General features: G+C 44.0%; 1 protein-coding gene across 1 annotated transcript; it reads right to left on the bottom strand.

The window, feature by feature from the left end:
* Positions 1–1,376: 1,376 nt before the first annotated feature.
* Positions 1,377–21,425, bottom strand: LOC120048630 (E3 ubiquitin-protein ligase CBL-like). The gene is made up of 11 exons (XM_038994731.1): positions 20,458–21,425; positions 14,107–14,253; positions 12,130–12,286; positions 11,784–11,905; positions 10,824–10,961; positions 4,214–4,433; positions 3,039–3,197; positions 2,759–2,914; positions 2,566–2,624; positions 1,805–1,869; positions 1,377–1,628 (listed from the first exon to the last, which is right to left on the bottom strand). Exons 1-11 carry the CDS (start codon positions 20,832–20,834, stop codon positions 1,567–1,569), a joined length of 1,662 nt encoding a protein of 553 aa, XP_038850659.1. The 5' UTR covers positions 20,835–21,425; the 3' UTR covers positions 1,377–1,566.
* Positions 21,426–22,773: the final 1,348 nt, after the last annotated feature.

Here is a 22,773-nt window from a genome sequence, read left to right on the forward strand (position 1 = left end):
GTCAATAACAAAAGTTTATCTCAATACTTTGTTATATACCCTTTGTTGGCAATGACAGAGGTCAAACGTTTTCTGTAAGTCCTCACAAGGTTTTCTCACACTGTTGCTGGTATTTTGACCCATTCCTCCATGCAGATCTCCTCTAGAGCAGTGATGTTTTGGGGCTGTTGCTGGGCAACACGGACTTTCAACTCCCTCCAAAGATTTTCTATGGGGTTGAGATCTGGAGACTGGCTAGGCCACTCCAGGACCTTGAAATGCTTCTTACGAAGCCACTCCTTCGTTGCCCGGGCGGTGTGTTTGGGATCAGTCATGCTGAAAGACCCAGCCACGTTTCATCTTCAATGCCCTTGCTGATGGAAGGAGGTTTTCACTCAAAATCTCACGATACATGGCCCCATTCATTCTTTCCTTTACACGGATCAGTCGTCCTGGTCCCTTTGCAGAAAAACAGCCCTAAAGCATGATGTTTCCACCCCCATGCTTCACAGTAGGTATGGTGTTCTTTGGATGCAACTCAGCATTCTTTGTCCTCCAAACACGACGAGTTGAGATTTTACCAAAAAGTTCTTTCTCCCAATCTTCTTCTGGATCATCCAAATGCTCTCTAGCAAACTTCAGACGGGCCTGGACATGTACTGGCTTAAGCAGGGGGACACATCTGGCACTGCAGGATTTGAGTCCCTGGCGGCGTAGTGTGTTACTGATGGTAGGCTTTGTTACTTTGGTCCCAGCTCTCTGCAGGTCATTCACTAGGTCCCCCCGTGTGGTTCTGGGATTTTTGCTCACCGTTCTTGTGATCATTTTGACCTCACGGGGTGAGATCTTGCGTGGAGCCCCAGATCGAGGGAGATTATCAGTGGTCTTGTATGTCTTCCATTTCCTAATAATTGCTCCCACAGTTGATTTCTTCGAACCAAGCTGCTTACCTATTGCTGATTCAGTCTTCCCAGCCTGGTGCAGGTCTACAATTTTGTTTCTGGTGTCCTTTGACAGCTCTTTGGTCTTCGCCATAGTGGAGTTTGGAGTGTGACTGTTTGAGGTTGTGGACAGGTGTCTTTTATACTGATAACAAGTTCAAACAGGTGCCATTAATACAGGTAACGAGTGGAGGACAGAGGAGCCTCTTAAAGAAGAAGTTACAGGTCTGTGAGAGCCAGAAGTCTTGCTTGTTTGTAGGTGACCAAATACTTATTTTCCACCATAATTTGCAAATAAATTCATTAAAAATCCTACAATGTGATTTTCTGATTTTTTTTTTCTCATTTTGTCTGTCATAGTTGAAGTGTACCTAAGATGAAAATTACAGGCCTCTATCATCTTTTTAAGTGGGAGAACTTGCACAATTGGTGGCTGACTAAATACTTTTTTGCCCCACTGTATACATAAGGTACAGAAGATTAACAATGGCTGTTTTTCAGGAACAGTGGAAATGGACCTTTCTTATTCCTATTATCCATCCATTCTTGAGTCAGTCAGAGATGTTGTGCTTATCTTTTCTCCCAGAGTCAGGAGGACATGGTTCTCTCCCGCTCTCTCTGGCTGCACCCGAACTCTGACGTCCGTTCACTCCTTTCTTTGTCTCTTCTGTTTCACTGAATCTGAGGCCCCTAACCAGGCTGCTCCACCTACAAGATAAATGTTAGATCAATAGATAGATAGATAGAGAGAGGTTAGTGAAGGGTTCACTAACTCTCAGTGTGTGTTACAGTAAGTGGAAAAGCCCCTGTAAAATAGTTTATTATGGTAAAGAACAGCCCTCCACTCCCTCCCTCCCTCCCTCCCCCTCATCTCTGATACTCACCCTCTCCTTGGGACTGGGAGGAGACACAACAGGAGTGGAGGTTTGGCTCTGAGACAGAATCCTCACTGTTACCAGAGAACACAACAACATTCACCACCGTCATGTTTTAACACTTTGGAAAGCTAATACTGTATACAAGGTGCTATACAAATAATGTCTACAATTAAAACATGGTACTTGTGGCCACATTTACTATTTTATGTATAGCAAGCATATTGTTGTGTTACACTAAAAATAAACACACACTTTTTGAAGAAAGTCCCATTGGGGACAGGCATGGATGGCCTGTGAGAGATTGGGAGTGTGGGCGGTTGTCTGAACCCCCCAGAATTCTCCTCCTCACTACTAGCTAGCTCCTCCCACTGGCATCTTAAGGGGAGGAGACAGAACACAAGAGCTCTCAATCAAGTTCAATGAGGAAGTACTGTAACCAAATGATTTATATTTAGTTGTGTAACATTAAGTCACACACAAAGTGGTGAGGTTTCAGGTTATTGAGCAAACCATACAAACCAAAAGTGTTTATAAAAAAATGTATTCAGAAAACTGTATGGCTACGGCCAGTAAACATCAGACCTAGGGAGGAACAAACAGTGAGCTAACATTGGTCACATTGCCCTATTTTATTTGTCTATCTCCTGAGCTTCTTTAGGATGTAGGCTACAGTACACAATTATCTTCTTTCTGACAGACATCTTCCATATGTCTTAAAAGCCTAAAATGCAGTTATCCATCCACTGCAGTATGCATTTAGAGCTCACCTGTTAGTGCTGGCAGTGTGGTGTGTGAGCGCTCTGTCTGAGGGGGTGTCACTGTGAGCCTGTGGTGGAATAAGGACACACCTTTACCTGTCTACCGAAGCCCCAGTTATCAGTGAATATGGGTTAGACTTCTTATTTCCATTGTGGTACTGTTACTATCAATTCTGTAGAGTGTGTGTATGGGGGAACTTACAGAACGCGAGTTAGAGTGGGAGTATTTGGCCAGTATATCGGGCACAGAGGGCCGTAAGGGGGCTTGTGGGGAAGGGCAGTGGGAGGAGGTGCTCTGTTTGGGAGGGAGGGGTGGAACGAGGCGAGAGCTGGGGAACTGGTATTCTTCAGACGACATCTGCATCAGAGAGAGAGAGAGAGAGAGAGATGTAGAGAGAGAGAGTCAATGCAAGAGAAAACCCCCTGAGACAGAGACAGTAAAAGAGAACCCCACCCCCACCCCCAGACACAACAAAACACACCCTCTTCATATAGGCCAGGTTTTTCATGACTAGCTGTACATCCTCCAGGTCATCTTCCTCTTCCTCTTCCTCGCTGACAGACAGGTAAGGCTCCACCAGGATTGACTCTGTCCCTCTGATGTCACAGCGACAGTAAGGGCAGGTGTGTCCATCCGACTTCTGCAACACATGGAATGATCACACCAGGTTTAGCAGAAAAAACATTATCTACACATCTGTACTGTCTGTTAATGTGTGGAAACGCATGTGTCGGTGTACGTTTGTGTATTGTTGTATCAAATCAATTCACATTTTATTTGTCACATACTTCGTAACAACAGGTATAGACTAACAGTGAAATAGTTACGGGCCCTTCCCAACAATGCAGAGAGAAAATGATTGCTGTATGTCAAAAAGATCCCTGGGATGATGCAGTAATTTGGTTCCGTCAAGAGCATTCCTGAGCAGATGCATTTCCCATGCTGAAAGTGTAATACCCATAATATTGTCCTTTCTGTGTGTTATTTGCATTTACAGTAAAGCAACTGGTTTAGCATATCAAATTAAGATTGAGCATTCTACCGTAGTTCACTTTTGTAAAAACCGGAGTATTTTGTTCAAATCTATTCTATTGTGTCTTCTTGTCCCCTGAATTGTGACTGTGACAGTGTGTGTCAGTGTGTGTCAGTGTGTGACAGTGTGTGACAGTGTGTGACAGTGTGTGAGAGTGTGTGACCAGGTGAGGAGTGGAAACTCTAAGGGCGAGTCTCCTCAGTGTGAGTGTAGCATGAGGAGGATGTACGCTTCGGCTCACACAGGAAGTCCTAACCCACATGTTAGGACACGATGGCCAATAATACTGCTCTAGGTGCTGCTACGCCGGTTCACCTACTGATGTGTAGTGGGCTGGCTCACTGACTGACGCACAGACGGACAGACTAGCCTACTGACAAACTGACTGACAGATTAACTGACTGACTGACTGACTAACTGACTGATTAACAGGTGGATGGGAAGACATTAACTGTCTGACCAAAAAACAATTCCATACAGTTAACCCAAATTGGTATGTTGATGATATATAATAATAAAAGAGGATATGGCTGGTGATGTCAGAGACATTGTGTGAGCGAACAATGTGTGGTTTGGCTTTGAGGATTTTGTTGGTGACGTGGTCAATCACAGAGTAGGCATACCTGCCATCCCGTGAGGCAGGGTTGGCACAGCAGGTGTCCGCAGGGCTGGATGCGTGTGTCCTTGTCTCTCTCTGTACAGCTCTTACACAGCTGGAAGGTACTACCCATCTCACAGTACATCTCATACTCGTCCTCTGTGACTTTGACCCTGCTTCTCTGTGCTGGTTCACACAGACTGGTGAGGTCTGGGTTCACATCACGTCCGTCAGGGTAAAGATAGCTGCAGACAAACACAACACAGAATTACACACACATTATGTAAAACGATTACAGGCCTGTGCAAATGTTGTGTGTTAGTGTTGGTCAGCTTTTTGTTCACCTGCACCCGCCCACAATTTTTAATAACCCATCAGCACTCTGTCATGGGAAAAAAAGGTTGAAAGGGGTGTATCTTGGCTATAAAAGACCTTTGTACTTTTGTCTCGCCACTCTCAACGGAGCATTAGAAATGGTGAATCGTTGACAAGTCATTGCTATTGCAAAGCTCTCATTATTAAAGATTTAGTTGAAGTATAACTCTGACTTGTGTGATAAGTTTTTCTCTCCTCATTTGATAGTAAAGAAATGAACCACCACAACTCCTGTTCCCAAGTCAAAATTTTCCCTGCATTTGGTGTATCATTTTACTGCAAGAAATGCTTAATTCTGCAGGAGTTAATATTAAGGCTATGTGAGAAGCTATAGACGTACTGTTAGTGTCCAGATTTTGGTTTCCATTGAACCCATCTGAACAGTAGGCTACAGTTCCTTTGACTTGCCATAGGCTTATTTGAAGTCCCCATCTTGTGACTGTCAAATTTGTATAGAGTCTCACAATCATCACACATACATAACATAACATCACACTCCTATCATCCTCTTTTACCACTTCACAAATCTTTCCCAAACATGACTTTTATGGCCCTCCCTTTCCTTTATTTTCAACTCTTCATTTCACAGCTTTTCTCTAATTGAATTAAACTCTGGCATTGTCCTTTTTGCCTCCATGTATTGAAGTGAGCTTTTTCTGCCAGTTACCATAAGCATTTGGCGATTGGCGTGTACACTATTTAGCACTTGTACAGTTAGGCCCTAAAGCTTAGGCTTATGCTATAAAGCCATTGCCAGAAGGCCTAATATATATAAATTAAAACCTCAATGTTTGTGGATTTTTGAAGGTATTGTTTTCTCTTTATTCAAATCGCCCGCCACCCACCGTCCCTTCACCCACACAATACTTAATGACCCTGAACCCACCGTCCCTTCACCCACACAATACTTAATGACCCTGAACCCACTGTCCCTTCAGCCACACAATACATAATGACCCTGAACCCACCGTCCCTTCATCCACACAATACTTAATGACCCTGAACCCACCGTCCCTTCATCCACACAATACTTAATGACCCTGAACCCACCGTCCCTTCATCCACACAATACATAATGACCCTGAACCCACCGTCCCTTCAGCCACACAATACTTAATGACCCTGAACCCACCGTCCCTTCAGCCACACAATACATAATGACCCTGAACCCACCGTCCCTTCAGCCACACAATACATAATGACCCTGAACCCACCGTCCCTTCATCCACACAATACTTAATGACCCTGAACCCACCGTCCCTTCATCCACACAATACTTAATGACCCTGAACCCACCGTCCCTTCATCCACACAATACATAATGACCCTGAACCCACCGTCCCTTCAGCCACACAATACTTAATGACCCTGAACCCACCGTCCCTTCATCCACACAATACATAATGACCCTGAACCCACCGTCCCTTCAGCCACACAATACATAATGACCCTGAACCCACCGTCCCTTCATCCACACAATACATAATGACCCTGAACCCACCGTCCCTTCATCCACACAATACTTAATGACCCTGAACCCACCGTCCCTTCATCCACACAATACATAATGACCCTGAACCCACCGTCCCTTCATCCACACAATACTTAATGACCCTGAACCCACCGTCCCTTCATCCACACAATACATAATGACCCTGAACCCACCGTCCCTTCATCCACACAATACATAATGACCCTGAACCCACCGTCCCTTCATCCACACAATACTTAATGACCCTGAACCCACCGTCCCTTCATCCACACAATACATAATGACCCTGAACCCACCGTCCCTTCAGCCACACAATACTTAATGACCCTGAACCCACCGTCCCTTCAGCCACACAATACTTAATGACCCTGAACCCACCGTCCCTTCATCCACACAATACATAATGACCCTGAACCCACCGTCCCTTCACCCACACAATACATAATGACCCTGAACCCACCGTCCCTTCACCCACACAATACATAATGACCCTGAACCCACCGTCCCTTCATCCACACAATACATAATGACCCTGAACCCACCGTCCCTTCAGCCACACAATACATAATGACCCTGAACCCACCGTCCCTTCAGCCACACAATACTTAATGACCCTGAACCCACCGTCCCTTCAGCCACACAATACATAATGACCCTGAACCCACCGTCCCTTCATCCACACAATACTTAATGACCCTGAACCCACCGTCCCTTCATCCACACAATACATAATGACCCTGAACCCACCGTCCCTTCATCCACACAATACTTAATGACCCTGAACCCACCGTCCCTTCAGCCACACAATACATAATGACCCTGAACCCACCGTCCCTTCATCCACACAATACATAATGACCCTGAACCCACCGTCCCTTCAGCCACACAATACATAATGACCCTGAACCCACCGTCCCTTCATCCACACAATACTTAATGACCCTGAACCCACCGTCCCTTCACCCACACAATACTTAATGACCCTGAACCCACCGTCCCTTCAGCCACACAATACTTAATGACCCTGAACCCACCGTCCCTTCAGCCACACAATACTTAATGACCCTGAACCCACCGTCCCTTCATCCACACAATACATAATGACCCTGAACCCACCGTCCCTTCAGCCACACAATACATAATGACCCTGAACCCACCGTCCCTTCAGCCACACAATACATAATGACCCTGAACCCACCGACCCTTCAGCCACACAATACTTAATGACCCTGAACCCACCGACCCTTCATCCACACAATACTTAATGACCCTGAACCCACCGTCCCTTCAGCCACACAATACTTAATGACCCTGAACCCACCGACCCTTCATCCACACAATACATAATGACCCTGAACCCACCGTCCCTTCATCCACACAATACATAATGACCCTGAACCCACCGTCCCTTCATCCACACAATACATAATGACCCTGAACCCACCGTCCCTTCAGCCACACAATACTTAATGACCCTGAACCCACCGTCCCTTCATCCACACAATACTTAATGACCCTGAACCCACCGACCCTTCATCCACACAATACTTAATGACCCTGAACCCACCGACCCTTCATCCACACAATACTTAATGACCCTGAACCCACCGTCCGTTCATCCACACAATACTTAATGACCCTGAACCCACCGACCCTTCATCCACACAATACTTAATGACCCTGAACCCACCGTCCCTTCATCCACACAATACATAATGACCCTGAACCCACCGTCCCTTCAGCCACACAATACATAATGACCCTGAACCCACCGTCCCTTCATCCACACAATACATAATGACCCTGAACCCACCGTCCCTTCAGCCACACAATACTTAATGACCCTGAACCCACCAACCCTTCACCCACACAATACTTAATGACCCTGAACCCACCGTCCCTTCACCCACACAATACATAATGACCCTGAACCCACCGTCCCTTCATCCACACAATACTTAATGACCCTGAACCCACCGTCCCTTCACCCACACAATACTTAATGACCCTGAACCCACCGTCCCTTCATCCACACAATACTTAATGACCCTGAACCCACCGTCCCTTCATCCACACAATACTTAATGACCCTGAACCCACCGTCCCTTTAGCCACACAATACATAATGACCCTGAACCCACCGTCCCTTCATCCACACAATACTTAATGACCCTGAACCCACCGTCCCTTCATCCACACAATACTTAATGACCCTGAACCCACCGTCCCTTCATCCACACAATACTTAATGACCCTGAACCCACCGTCCCTTCATCCACACAATACTTAATGACCCTGAACCCACCGACCCTTCATCCACACAATACTTAATGACCCTGAACCCACCGACCCTTCAGCCACACAATACATAATGACCCTGAACCCACCGTCCCTTCAGCCACACAATACATAATGACCCTGAACCCACCGTCCCTTCATCCACACAATACATAATGACCCTGAACCCACCGTCCCTTCAGCCACACAATACTTAATGACCCTGAACCCACCGTCCCTTCAGCCACACAATACATAATGACCCTGAACCCACCGTCCCTTCAGCCACACAATACATAATGACCCTGAACCCACCGTCCCTTCAGCCACACAATACTTAATGACCCTGAACCCACCGTCCCTTCATCCACACAATACTTAATGACCCTGAACCCACCGACCCTTCAGCCACACAATACATAATGACCCTGAACCCACCGACCCTTCACCCACACAATACTTAATGACCCTGAACCCACCGTCCCTTCATCCACACAATACTTAATGACCCTGAACCCACCGTCCCTTCATCCACACAATACATAATGACCCTGAACCCACCGTCCCTTCAGCCACACAATACATAATGACCCTGAACCCACCGTCCCTTCATCCACACAATACTTAATGACCCTGAACCCACCGTCCCTTCATCCACACAATACTTAATGACCCTGAACCCACCGACCCTTCAGCCACACAATACATAATGACCCTGAACCCACCGACCCTTCACCCACACAATACTTAATGACCCTGAACCCACCGTCCCTTCATCCACACAATACTTAATGACCCTGAACCCACCGTCCCTTCATCCACACAATACATAATGACCCTGAACCCACCGTCCCTTCATCCACACAATACATAATGACCCTGAACCCACCGTCCCTTCATCCACACAATACTTAATGACCCTGAACCCACCGTCCCTTCATCCACACAATACATAATGACCCTGAACCCACCGTCCCTTCATCCACACAATACTTAATGACCCTGAACCCACCGTCCCTTCAGCCACACAATACATAATGACCCTGAACCCACCGTCCCTTCATCCACACAATACATAATGACCCTGAACCCACCGTCCCTTCATCCACACAATACTTAATGACCCTGAACCCACCGTCCCTTCATCCACACAATACTTAATGACCCTGAACCCACCGTCCCTTCATCCACACAATACATAATGACCCTGAACCCACCGTCCCTTCATCCACACAATACATAATGACCCTGAACCCACCGTCCCTTCACCCACACAATACATAATGACCCTGAACCCACCGTCCCTTCATCCACACAATACTTAATGACCCTGAACCCACCGTCCCTTCATCCACACAATACATAATGACCCTGAACCCACCGTCCCTTCACCCACACAATACTTAATGACCCTGAACCCACCGTCCCTTCACCCACACAATACTTAATGACCCTGAACCCACCGTCCCTTCAGCCACACAATACTTAATGACCCTGAACCCACCGTCCCTTCAGCCACACAATACTTAATGACCCTGAACCCACCGTCCCTTCATCCACACAATACTTAATGACCCTGAACCCACCGTCCCTTCATCCACACAATACTTAATGACCCTGAACCCACCGTCCCTTCATCCACACAATACTTAATGACCCTGAACCCACCGACCCTTCATCCACACAATACATAATGACCCTGAACCCACCGTCCCTTCAGCCACACAATACATAATGACCCTGAACCCACCGTCCCTTCAGCCACACAATACTTAATGACCCTGAACCCACCGTCCCTTCAGCCACACAATACTTAATGACCCTGAACCCACCGTCCCTTCATCCACACAATACTTAATGACCCTGAACCCACCGTCCCTTCATCCACACAATACATAATGACCCTGAACCCACCGTCCCTTCAGCCACACAATACATAATGACCCTGAACCCACCGTCCCTTCACCCACACAATACTTAATGACCCTGAACCCACCGTCCCTTCATCCACACAATACTTAATGACCCTGAACCCACCGTCCCTTCAGCCACACAATACATAATGACCCTGAACCCACCGTCCCTTCAGCCACACAATACATAATGACCCTGAACCCACCGTCCCTTCATCCACACAATACATAATGACCCTGAACCCACCGTCCCTTCATCCACACAATACTTAATGACCCTGAACCCACCGTCCCTTCATCCACACAATACTTAATGACCCTGAACCCACCGTCCCTTCAGCCACACAATACATAATGACCCTGAACCCACCGTCCCTTCAGCCACACAATACTTAATGACCCTGAACCCACCGTCCCTTCATCCACACAATACATAATGACCCTGAACCCTGAAACCATGTGTTTGATGTATTTGATACCATTCCACTGATTCCACTCCAGTCATTACCACCAGCCTGTCCTCCCCAATGAAGGTTCCACCAACCTCCTGCGGTGTGTCCATGAGCGTGTTTACTTACCAGCCCTCCCTGAAGCCCTGGATGAGGGCCTGGTAGAGAGGTGTATTCTGGGGGATCGTCTGTACGATGTCGCCATCACCAGTCACATGACCAATGGCCCACTGGCCCATCTGAGTGCAGCTCAGACGGAAGACGTAGCTGGACAGAGATACACAGTTCACATGGAAACGTCTTTACTGTAGTTGATACAGATTTGACCATGAAATACAGGTAACCGCCAAAATAAAAGAAACACCAACATAAAGTGTCTTAACAGGGCGTTGGGCACCACGAGCCAGAACAGCTTCAATGCATCCTTGGAATAGATTCTACAAGTGTCTGGAACTTTATTGGAAGGATGCGACACCATTCTTCCATGAGAAATTCAATAATTTGGTGTTTTGTTGATGGTGGTTGAAAACGGTGCCTCAGGCGCCGCTCCAGAATCTCCCATAAGCGTTCAATTAGGTTGAGATCTGGTGACTGAGATGGCCATGGCATATGGTTATCATTGTTTTCATGCTCATCAAACCATTCAGTGACCTCTCATGCCCTGTGGGTGTCATCTTATGGGGGCATAGCCATAGTAGCCCAAATAATGGGCAAAATAATGGCCTGCCCAGCATGTTTGTACATGACCCTAAGCATAATGGGATGTCAATTGCTTAGATAGCTCAGAAACCACACCTGTGTGGAAACACCTTCTTTCATCCTTTCATACTTTGTACCCCTCATTTCCTCAAGTGTTTCCATTATTTTGGCAGTTAACTCTACTTATCTAGGTATTATTCTTTACTATCACTATAATTATAATGATAGTGTGTCCCATTAAAAGTAATCACTGCAGATATTGTTGTAGGTTATGGTAAACCTCCTCTCTTTTCTCCTGAGCCCCTCCTATCCCCCTGTTCCTTCCCTTCATCTACTCTCTCTCGCCAAACCCCAACCCATCCACCCTCAAACAATCTCTCCTGTCCTCACCTCCCGGGCTGGTGCAGGTAGTTTTGGAGGCGGGCTTTGACCTGGTCGTAGGTGAGGAAGGCCATGTAGCCAGGATGGGTCACTGCCAACTGGTTCCAGTTCCTCAGAAGAGACCTCCAGGGCTGACAGGAGAGGGGAGGACATATTTACTATCAGTTGAAATATGTGTTATTATTTTCCACTTTGGAATGTTCTGGCTTTCTTTAGACAGTGGGAGACAGAAAGAATGGGATAGACATCTTGGAAAGTGGCAGAATGCATGTTCACTGAACATTATGTGAGGTGTCTAATTAACCAGGATGTAGGGCTACTTAGAACAGGGCTAACATATATGGATCACATGTACCTGGAATAGCCTGGTGAAGATGTCAAACTCGAACACTGAGATGTGGTTGTTACAGGTGAGATCTACAGTTGACTTTAGAGCCATGGACTCCATCCCCTCTTCAAAGTCATGGACCCTACGGAGATGCTGATTAAAACTGCTCCACTGCACAATACACCTAGGAGAGAGAACGAGAGGAGGGGAGGAGAGGGAGAGAGGGGTGGGAGATAAAGGAAGAAGGAAAGTGAGAGAGAGAAAGAGAGTGAAAGTGAGAGGAGTGAAAAAGCAAGTGGAGGAACAGAATACTTTTCACAAGACTAGAAAGAAACTGCCTACATCACCAGTCAAAAGTTTTAGAACACCTACTCACTCAAGGATTTTTCTTAATTTTTACTATTTTCTACATTGTAGAATAATAGTGAAGACAAAAAACAATGAAATAACACATGGAATCATGTGGTAAGCAAAAAATCGAAATATATTTTATATTTGAGATTCTTCAAATAGCCACCGTTTACCTTGATGACAGCTTTGCACATTCTTGGCATGCTCTCAGCCAACTTCATAAGGTAGTCACCTGGAATGAATTTCAATTAACAGGTGTGCCTTCTTAAAAGTTGATTTGTGGAATTTCTTTCCTTCTTAATATGTTTGAACCAATCAGTTGTGTTGTGACAAGGTAGGGGTGGTATACAGAAGATAGCCCTATTTGGTAAGGACCAAGTCCATATTATGGCAAGAACAGCTCAAATAAGCAAAGAGAAACGACAGTCCATCATTACTTTAAGACATGAAGGTCAGTCAATACGGAAAATTTCAAGAACTTTGAAAGTTTCTTCAAGTGCAGTCGCAAAACCCATCAAGAGCTATGATTAAACTGGCTCTCGTGAGGACCGCCACAGGAATGAAAAACCCAGAGTTACCTCTGCTGCAGAGGATAAGTTCATTAGAGTTACCAGCCTCAGAAATTGCAGCCCAAATAAATGCTTCACAGAGTTCAAGTAACAGACACATCTCAACATCAACTGTTCAGGGGAGACTGCGTGAATCAGGCCTTCATGGTCGAATTGCGGAAAAGAAACCACTACTAAAGGACACCAATAAGAAGAAGTGACTTGCTTGGGCCAAGAAACATGAGCAATGGACATTAGACCGGTGGAAATTTGAAATTTGAAATTTTTGGTTCCAACCTGCCGTCTCTTTGTGAGACGCGGTGCGGGTGAACGGATGATCTCCGCATGTGTACTTCCCACTGTAAAGCATGGAGGAGAAGGTGTTCTGATGTGGGGTTGCTTTGCTAGTGACAGTGTCTGTTATTTATTTTGGAATTCAAGGCACACTTAACCAGCATGGCTCCCACAGCATTCTGCAGCGATACGCCATCCCATCTGGTTTGGGCTTAGTGGGACTATCACTTGTTTTTCAACAGGACAATGACCCAACACATCTCCAGGCTGTGTAAGGGCTATTTGACCAAGAAGGAGAGTGATGGAGTGCTGCATCAGATGACCTGACCTCCACAATCCCCCGACCTCAACCAAATTGAGATGGTTTGGGATGAGTCGGACCGCAGAGTGAAGGAAAAGCAGCCAACAAGTGCTCAGCATTTGTGGGAACTCCTTCAAGACTGTTGGAAAAGCATTCCAGGTGAAGCTGGTTGAGAGAATGCCACGAGTGTGCAAAGCTGTCATCAAGGCAAAGGGTGGTTATTTGAAGAATCTCAAATATAAAATATATTTTGATTTGTTTAACACTTTGTTGGTTCCTACATGATTCCATATGTGTTATTTCATAGTTTTCATAGTTTTGATGTCTTCACTATTATTCTACAAGGTAGAAAATAGTCAAAATAAAGAAGAATCCTTGAATGAGTAGGTGTTCTAAAACTTTTGACCAGTAGTGTATATACAAATAGACTGTTCCTATTTGTGGAATGTTCTGTCAAGCCCACGTCCCTTATTCCATTCTAGTTCCACTGTTACCCCACCCAACACTCACTTGTTTCCAAATGCTCGCCTCCAGAACACTCCGGCCTCTGTCTTAGTCAGCCTAAAGGTGTCGCCTTGAAAGCTTCCCTCGGGAAACATGGCCCTTAGCTCACAGAGCATGTGACTGAAGAGCAGGGACAGCTTGGTCAAGTTTCTCCTGTGAATAACAGAAAATAACATTAAGCTATTCTGAGCTTTTTACAATGTATCAACTAGGGTGATAAGGGTAGGCTTTCTGGTCCATAGCTTAAAATGCAGCAGCGGCAGCTAGAATGAAAATAAACTTTAGATCTCATAGACATAATGGGTATTGTACCCTCTAACAAGCAGTAATGCATCCCTCTCTTTCTCTCTTTCTCAGTTCAATTCAATTTAAGGGGCTTTATTGGCATGGGAAACATATGTTTACATTGCCAAAGCAAGTGAAATAGATAATAAACAAAAGTGAAATAAACCATAACAAATTAACAGGAAACATTACACTCACAAACATTCCAAAAGAATAAAAACATTTCAAATGTCATATTATGTCTATATACAGTGTTGTAATGATGTGCAAATAGTTAAAGTACAAAAGGGAAAATAAATAAACATAAATATAGGTTTTATTTACAATGGTGTTTGTTCTTCACTGGTTGCCCTTTTCTTGTGGCAACAGGTCACAAATCTTGCTGCTGTGATGGCACACTGTGGTATTTCACCCAATAGATATGGGAGTTTATCAAAACTGGATTTGTTTTCGATTTCTTTGTGGATCTGTGTAATCTGAGGGAAATATGTGTCTCTAATATGGTCATACATTTGGCAGGAGGTTAGGAAGTGCAGCTCAGTTTCCACCTCATTTTGTGGGCAGTGTGCACATAGCCTGTCTTCTCTTGAGAGCCAGGTCTGCCTTCGGTGGCCTTTCTCAATAGCAAGGCTATGCTCACTGAGTCTGTACATAGTGAAAGATTTCCTTAATTGTTGGTCAGTCACAGTAGTCAGGTATTCTGCCACTGTGTACTCTCTGTTTAGGGCCAAATAGTATTATAGTTTGCTCAGTTTTTTTGTAAATTCTTTCCAATCTGTCAAGTAATTATCTTTTTGTTTTCTCATGATTTGGTTGGGTCTAATTGTGTTGCTGTCCTGGGGCTCTGTGGGGTCTGTTTGTGTTTGTGAACAGAGCCCCAGGACCAGCTTGCTTAGGGGGCTCTTCTCCAGGTTCATTTCTCTGTAGGTGATGGCTTTGTTATGGAAGGTTTGGGAATCACTTCCTTTAGGTGGTTGTAGAATTGAATGGCTCTTTTCTGGATTTTGATCATTAGCGGGTATTGGCCTATTTCACGAGGAAAAGAAAGAGGAGTGGAATGCCCCGGTGCACAACTGAGCAAGAGAACAAGTACATTAGAGTGTCTAGTTTGAGAAACAGACGCCTCACAAGTCTTCAACTGGCAGCTTTATTAAATAGTACCCGCAAAACACCAGTCTCACTCCTCTTTCTATTCCGGTTAGAGGCAGTTTGCGCTGTTCTGTGAAGGGAGTAGTACACAGCGTTGTACGAGATCTTCAGTTTCTTTGCAATTTCTTGCATGGAATAGCCTTCATTTCTCAGAACAAGAATAGACTGACGAGTTTCAGAAGAAACTTCTTTGTTTCTGGCCATTTTGAGCCTGTAATCGAACCCACAAATGCTGATGCTCCAGATACTCAACTAGTCTAAAGAAGAACAGTTTTATTGCTTCTTTAATCAGGACAACAGTTTTCAGCTGTGCTAACATAATTGCAAAAGGATTTTCTAATGATCAATTAGCCTTTTAAAAACTTCTTGACACTACGGATCCCGTTACCGGGATCATTTTCCTAAACAACCACTGAATTGCAGAGCGCCAAATTCAAAAATAATCCTAAAAATATTTATAATCATGGAATCACAAGTGAAATATACCAAAACACAGCTTAGCTTGTTGTTAATCCACCTATCGTGTCAGATTTTGAAAATATGCTTTACAGCGAAAGCAATCCAAGCGTTTGTGAGTGTATCAATCAATGCTAGAACAGCTAGCCTTAAATTAGCTTGGTCACGAAAGTCAGAAAAGCAATAAAATGTATGGGCCTCTGTACGCCTATATAGATATTCCATTAAAAATCAGCCATTTCCAGCTACAATAGTCATTTACAACATTAATCATTTCTACACTGTACTTCTGATCAATTTGATGTTATTTTAATGGACAAAAAATTTGCTTTTCTTTCAAAAACAAGGACATTTCTAAGTGACCCCAAACTTTTGAACGGTAGTGTATATGTTTTGCTGTTTGTTCTTTGTTATAGAGCCAAAAAGATTGGAGAAGTGGTTCATCCATACATCTCCATTTTGGATAAATAACTCTTCGTGTTGTTGTTTGTTCAGAGTTTTCCAATTTTCCCAGAAGTGGTTCGTTTCTATGGATTCTTCAATTACTTTGAGCTGATTTCTGACGTGCTGTTCCTTCTTTCTCCGTAGTGTATTTCTGTATTGCTCTCTCTCTCTGTCTCTCTCGCTCTCTCTCTCTCGCTATGTCACACACACACAGGTACACTCATGCTTGTACAAACAGGATGTCACAGTCTAGCTCTTCCTGTCCTTGTTCGTTTTGTGCCGCAGAAACAGAATTTTCCGTTAGCAACTTGACCAACCAACAAGACACTCAAAGGTTACTGTGTGGCTCTTCTCTTGAGTGTGTGTCTATTATTAGCCTGCAAGGGACAGTAAAGATCCGGCCACAAACCTCTTACTGTGTGTTCCACTCACCGTCTCAACCATTCTCTCATCTCTCTGGCTGTACGGGCAGTTGAGAGCAGGACTGAAGTTTCCATCCTTACCTCAACCTGGTTGACCATGTTAATTTCTTACTTTCCACCACACTCATTCACTGCATCCTGTCTACAGTTGAGCTCAATGGTGTGTGTAAAGCATAGCAACTTCTTTTTGAAAAAAAGAGCTCGCATGGCATTGCTACTGTACCTACAGTACGTGTGACAGTACTATGTGCCTGCCTCTCACTGAAGACCAACAAGGCAACAGTGCATGTGGCATAGTTACCGGTTTTTGCAATTGACTATTATCACTATTGTAATATACAATATCTACCTTATAGCTGTTACTTATTGTTGCAACAACCGTGGTTAATTGCAATTGTACCTGCAGGGACCCTGCCACTGAATTTAGCTTTATAGCAAACTACTGCATTTTACCCAGGCATGGGCGGTGTGTAAAAACGTATAAGAACAGAGAAACATCTATTTTTGTTTGTGTGTTGCTTTCTACGAACAGAGAGGGGTTTGAAGGAGAGTGTGGGCGAGTAGGAGGTGTGAATGTTTGTTTCATTGTATGTGGGTGTTATTAATATAAACTAACAATAATCTGCTTCTCTCAGTTGAAAATTTAAACTTTTGTTACGACAAGGCGTAATGCAAATTGATGTGATTTCATGATGCACACATTCTGTAGATTCAGAGAGCAAAATATGGACGACAAGGAGCGAAGGGAATAACAGTTATGTTAAGACTTGCCAGTCCTGCTGTACTGCATTGCACTGAACATGCATCCTTAGCCAAGCCCCGTTCTTCTTACCATTAGTAAGATTCAGCATTTTGGGAAAATTACACATAGCTCATAGCTTTTTCTTGACTTCACAGGTAATAAAGACTTTTTTGATTTATTGTAAAAATGTTATATGTTTAGCGGTAGATATATAATTGAGAAATATTTGTTTAATTTTGTACTTTGAGTGATTAACAAATGTAAGAAACAATATTTAAAAAATAAATAATGTGTCAGAGAACCACACTGCCTTTCTCCATGGCCCGTATATCCCAGAGAGTTGTTGCGATCACCCAGTTTCACCCAGTTCATATTAGCATGATAAAGCCTCAGGTCCACTCCATTATCTCTCTGAGACATTAGTAGTCTCAACGGAACAGAGGTTTGGTTCCAAACATTTAGATACACTCAGACACATTTATTTCCAAAATACCCACCTTAAAAACTGCACAACTACTGCACAACTACTAAATAACTAAATGTATCTGCAGTAGTGTAAACCTAAATGCCATATTGATTCTGTGTTTATGTTTTAAGACAGCCGACTTGAGGGAACTGGGAATGTTGATTTTTGTCTCGCTGGTACTATAACTGGATAATAATGGGTGCTCAGGTCTATTTATGTCATTGTGGTTCTGCTCTGTCTCTGGCTGTGCTCCAAAATTCACTTACTGTACATATCAAGTCTAATGCCAACCAAGGCCTTTATGAATTTGCCAATCTAATACCATGCATTTTAATTTTCCTAGTTGGCCTTAGTTACTTGAGAATTGATTTGAATATTGGCCATTGAGAATATTGGCTGAAAGTCTGTGTCATGGTGCTGGTGGAGTCAGATATCTCAGACATGTGCCCTGCCCTTGACCCCACAGCTGATTTATTTGCCTTTTTCGGGTGAAAAGGTCAACATATTAAAATGTACTCTAAATCAATGGTATCCTCAGGGTTCAATTTCTGGTATGGTATAATAGTCTTGTAGCCTACAGATCCATAATGTTTTTTGAGTAGTAATTGTTTTGCTTCTGTGGATATAAAAAAAGTATTAATGTTTATTCATGCTAGATTAAAAGTGAAAGAGGAGAGCAAAAACCATGTCAACAATGTGCAGTGTTGGAGAGTAGTGAACTCCATGTAGCTCAACTAGTAATTCAACTACATTTAGCAGTAGCTTGGGGGTAGTTGAACTCAATTCAAATATTGGTAGTGTTTTTAGTAGTGAATTACTTTTTTGTAATGTTGTGATGTAGCTAACTATTGGGACTAGACACTTTTTATTTGGAAAAATAAAATAATATATAGGTGTAGCAGGCAATCATTTCCTTCCTTTTTCGGCATCAGACCTGCCTAATTCTCACTTGAAACATAGTTTTGTGTTTAATAGCCTTAATTACAAATTCTGTTAACATATGACCCTAAAGTGATATGTTCTTGCAATTTGTAGTCTATGACATTTCAGAATTAGATATTAGAATTTGGATGTAGTGAACTACACTGAGTGTACAAAACATTTAGCTCTGAACAGGTGAATCCAGATGAAAGCTATGATCCCTTATTGATGTCACCTGTTAAATCCACTTCAATCAGTGTAGATGAAGGGGATGAGACAGGTTAAAGAAGGATTTTTAAGCCTTGAGACAATTGAGACATGGATTGTGTATGTGTGCCATTCATAGGGTGAATGGTCAAGACAAAATATTTGAGTGCTTTTGAAAGGGGTACGGTAGTAGGTGCCAGGCGCACCGCTTTGAGTGTGTCAAGAACTGCAACGCTGCTGAGTTTTTCACGCTCAACCGTTTCCTATGTGTATCAAAAATGGTCCACCACCCAAAGGACATCCAGCCAACTTGTCACAACTGTGGGAAGCATTGGAGTCAATATGGGCCAGCATCCCTGTGGAAAGCTTTCGACACCCTGTAGAGTCCATGCCCCAAAGAATTGAGGCTGTTCTGAGGAACACCTTCCTTCAATATTAGGAAGGTGTTAGGAAGGTGTTCCTAATGTTTTGTACACTGTGTCTATATTGGGAAATATTTCATAGTTTAGAATTGCTAGACAAAGTTCTCTGTACGGACTAAAAGTCTTGTTTTGTCCTGGCACTGCCAAAAGAGCTTGGCAGGCTTTATATAAAAGTATTGTGGAGTGTGTTTAAGATTTTTATTTGGGGTTACAGACTATCCTATATAGTCATTTACTTGTGATTATCACTGACAAATCTAATAAACAATAAATAAAAAAAAAGGGTTCTCAGGCTTGGCAATAGGCCTGTGCTAGATAACAAAGCGACCCTATCCGGTAGTCACATCATTGTGGTGAGCATCATGTCTCTCAGCCTGGACTGACATCTCCCCCTGGCTCCTCACATGGTACGAACGTATGCAGCCTGTCTGCTAGACTATACACTACAGACAGGATATCACTGTAAACTTGGGCCAGCATCCCTGTGAAACGCTTTCGACCCCTTGTAGAGTCCATTACCCGACACAGTGAGGCTGTTCTGAGGGCAAAAAGGGGTGCAAGTTAATATTTGGAAGGTGTTCCTAATGTTTTATACATTCTGTAGTAAACAATATTTTCTTAAGGGTAGCTTTAGTCTTCCAGTGTAAAGTAATTGGTAGCTTGGTAAACTATATTTTTAGAGTAGCTTCCCCAACACTGACAATGTGTATGTATTGGATTAAGCGCCAAATCCTAACTGGAGACACATGCAGGTAACTTTTTGAGCCATTTGAGTTTTTACAAAGATATCGCCTACGACCCCATATATCAAGTTATGTTCCGGCCCTTGTTGTTCTCTCTCACCTGTAGCTGGACATCTCCTCGAACATCTTATCGCGCCCCTCTTTAAACAGCAGCACGGCCCGGTTAGTCTTATCCAGCAGGTGTCTTGCATGGATCCTCAGGTACTCCCCCTCATCCCCCCGGGGGGCCTGCCCCCCAGCTGCAGGCCCCCTGTACGGCTCCCACACCTGGGTGAGCAGCGTGGCTGTCTCTGAGACCACCCCGGGGAGGTACGGGGGGCTGTTCCTCAGGCCCAGCCTGAGGTTGGTACATAGCCGATGCAGCTTCTCCAGCCTCTTCAGGGCCTTGTCCACCTGCCGCTGGTCAGAGGCACTGGGCGTCTTGGAGGTGGATTTCAGGCTCCGGTCAGATCCTAGCCCGTTCCCTCCCGTGGCCATTGTCCTGAGGAGGGATTCCTGGTTGTGGGGTGTTAGTCCGAGGGGGATCTGTTCAGTGCAGCCTGACGGTTTCTGTCTGGCAGCCCTATCTATGACAGTTGAATGAGGGAGTGATCTAGATGTCTGTCATGTCTGGCATGGACGGCTTAGTAAATGTTGTCATTGTATCTTTATGGTTGACAGCTTGAGTTGAAAAGAGCACACTTTATCCAATATATCTTCACCAGTGTTCCTCAGTAATCCAAAGAATAATCCAATGAAATCAGGTAATCCAGATAGGGGCAGAGCGCCAGAATATACCATAGTCCAATAGGAATGGAGACAACTGCTGTGGTTTAGAAAGAGTGGAGGGGAAACGTCTTGTCCAGAAAAGCGCAAACATATAATCTCTCAAAACTGTTTACGAACAATCTCTCAAAAATGTTTGTTTTTCAAGCCTGCATTCATAAAGTCCTCAATTCATAAATCCTAATTTTCTTTGGTCAGTTTTTCAGAAGTAGCCAAGATTTTTTAAGAACAGACTCTTTCCAGTTCATTTTGTAAAGAGAACGTGTAAAGAGGAAACCCTGAAAGAGAGAGAGCAAGGGAGGGCAGAACAAGACAGACAAATAACCACTCACCCTTCCTAAACAATCTCAACCCCTCTCCTCCCCTGTTCTCTCCTCCCCTTCTTACTCAACATTTTACGCTCTCATGCCCAGGCACTATCTCTCCCCCCGTGTGGCGTAACTCTCTCTGATTTCATCTACAACATACAAATGGTGTCTCAGATATAGACCCCAGGCTCTCTTTGCAGCACAACAAAAACGTTTTTTATGTCTCAGTCTGACTCTGGCTGGCCCCTCTCGCTCTCTCTTTCTTTGATGTTCTTCCAGGTTTGCAGCCAGACAAACAGGTTTGTAGTCTTTGTGTGTGAAGGTGGAGTGAGGCTGAGATAGGTATGGGCTTAGAGGTAACCGATTAGTAAGAAAGGAGGGGGGAAGAGGAAACAGGGGATACCCACAAGGAGAGTGTGGCGTGTAGAGAATGGTAAGAGAGAGAGTAGAGAGAGAAGAGAAAAAGAGAGTATAGAAAGAGAGAGAGAGGGAGAGAGAGAGTAATGAAAACTTATAGTGATTAGATGTCACAAAGATGAAGAGCACTGTGCAACAGGATGTATGTGAAGTCATTGCACTGCAGGTCAAGGCCCAGTGATGTTTAATGTGTAAAGCAGCCCTCAACTGCTGTCTTCCCTTTGTGAGACAGTGGGACCAAGCAGAAAATACAAAGGCATTCAATGACAAATTGGCATTTAACTGTTAGCACCATATTCTTCTCTGTTGTAACATTTGTAAAGGGAAACTACCTAGAGAGAACGGTAAATGCCATCCCAATTGGATAAAGTTGGAGGTGTCTAAAAACCGCCACAGACTAATGAATACATCTTTTCTATTAATTTTTGTATCAAGTTTTTATTATTTTTTGGTTGACAGGACAAAAAACACAAATCAACAGACATTACACAAATACACACTGTCAAGTGTTGTAGTCCATATTTTAATATTGTCTGATTTTGCATCTTGTCGAGAAAATTAGAGTTCAAGTTGAACTCATGAATAAGTTCAATAAGTTCACAGTCCCCAAATCCAGAACAAATTCAAGAAAGCGTACAGTATTATATAGAGCCATTATTGCATGGAAGTCCGTGTCACGTTTCTGACCTTATTTACTTTGTTTTGTCTTTATTTTGTTGGTCAGGGCGTGAGTTGGGTGGGTATTATCTATGTTGTCTGTTTCTATGTGGGGTTTTCTAGTTTGGCCTGATATGGTTCTCAATCAGAGGCAGCTGTCATTCATTGTCTCTGATTGGGAACCATATTTAGGTAGCCTGTTTTCACTGTTGGTTTGTGGGTGTTTGTTTCCTGTGTCAGTGTTTGTGCCACACGGGACTGTTTTCAGT

The sequence above is a fragment of the Salvelinus namaycush genome, chromosome 5 (assembly GCF_016432855.1).
Source record: "Salvelinus namaycush isolate Seneca chromosome 5, SaNama_1.0, whole genome shotgun sequence".
Taxonomy (NCBI): domain Eukaryota; kingdom Metazoa; phylum Chordata; class Actinopteri; order Salmoniformes; family Salmonidae; genus Salvelinus; species Salvelinus namaycush.

What these genes read in the sequence shown, in the direction of transcription:
- LOC120048630 (XM_038994731.1), bottom strand. Translation starts at nt 20,834, where the DNA reads ATGGCCACGGGAGGGAACGGGCTAGGATCTGACCGGAGCCTGAAATCC. An exon ending in TACCTGCACCAGCCCGGGAG is followed by an intron (nt 10,962 to 11,783) that starts GTGAGGACAGGA and finishes ATCTCTGTCCAG; the next exon opens with CTACGTCTTCCGTCTGAGCT. An exon ending in CACACTGCCAGCACTAACAG is followed by an intron (nt 1,870 to 2,565) that starts GTGAGCTCTAAA and finishes CTCTGGTAACAG; the next exon opens with TGAGGATTCTGTCTCAGAGC.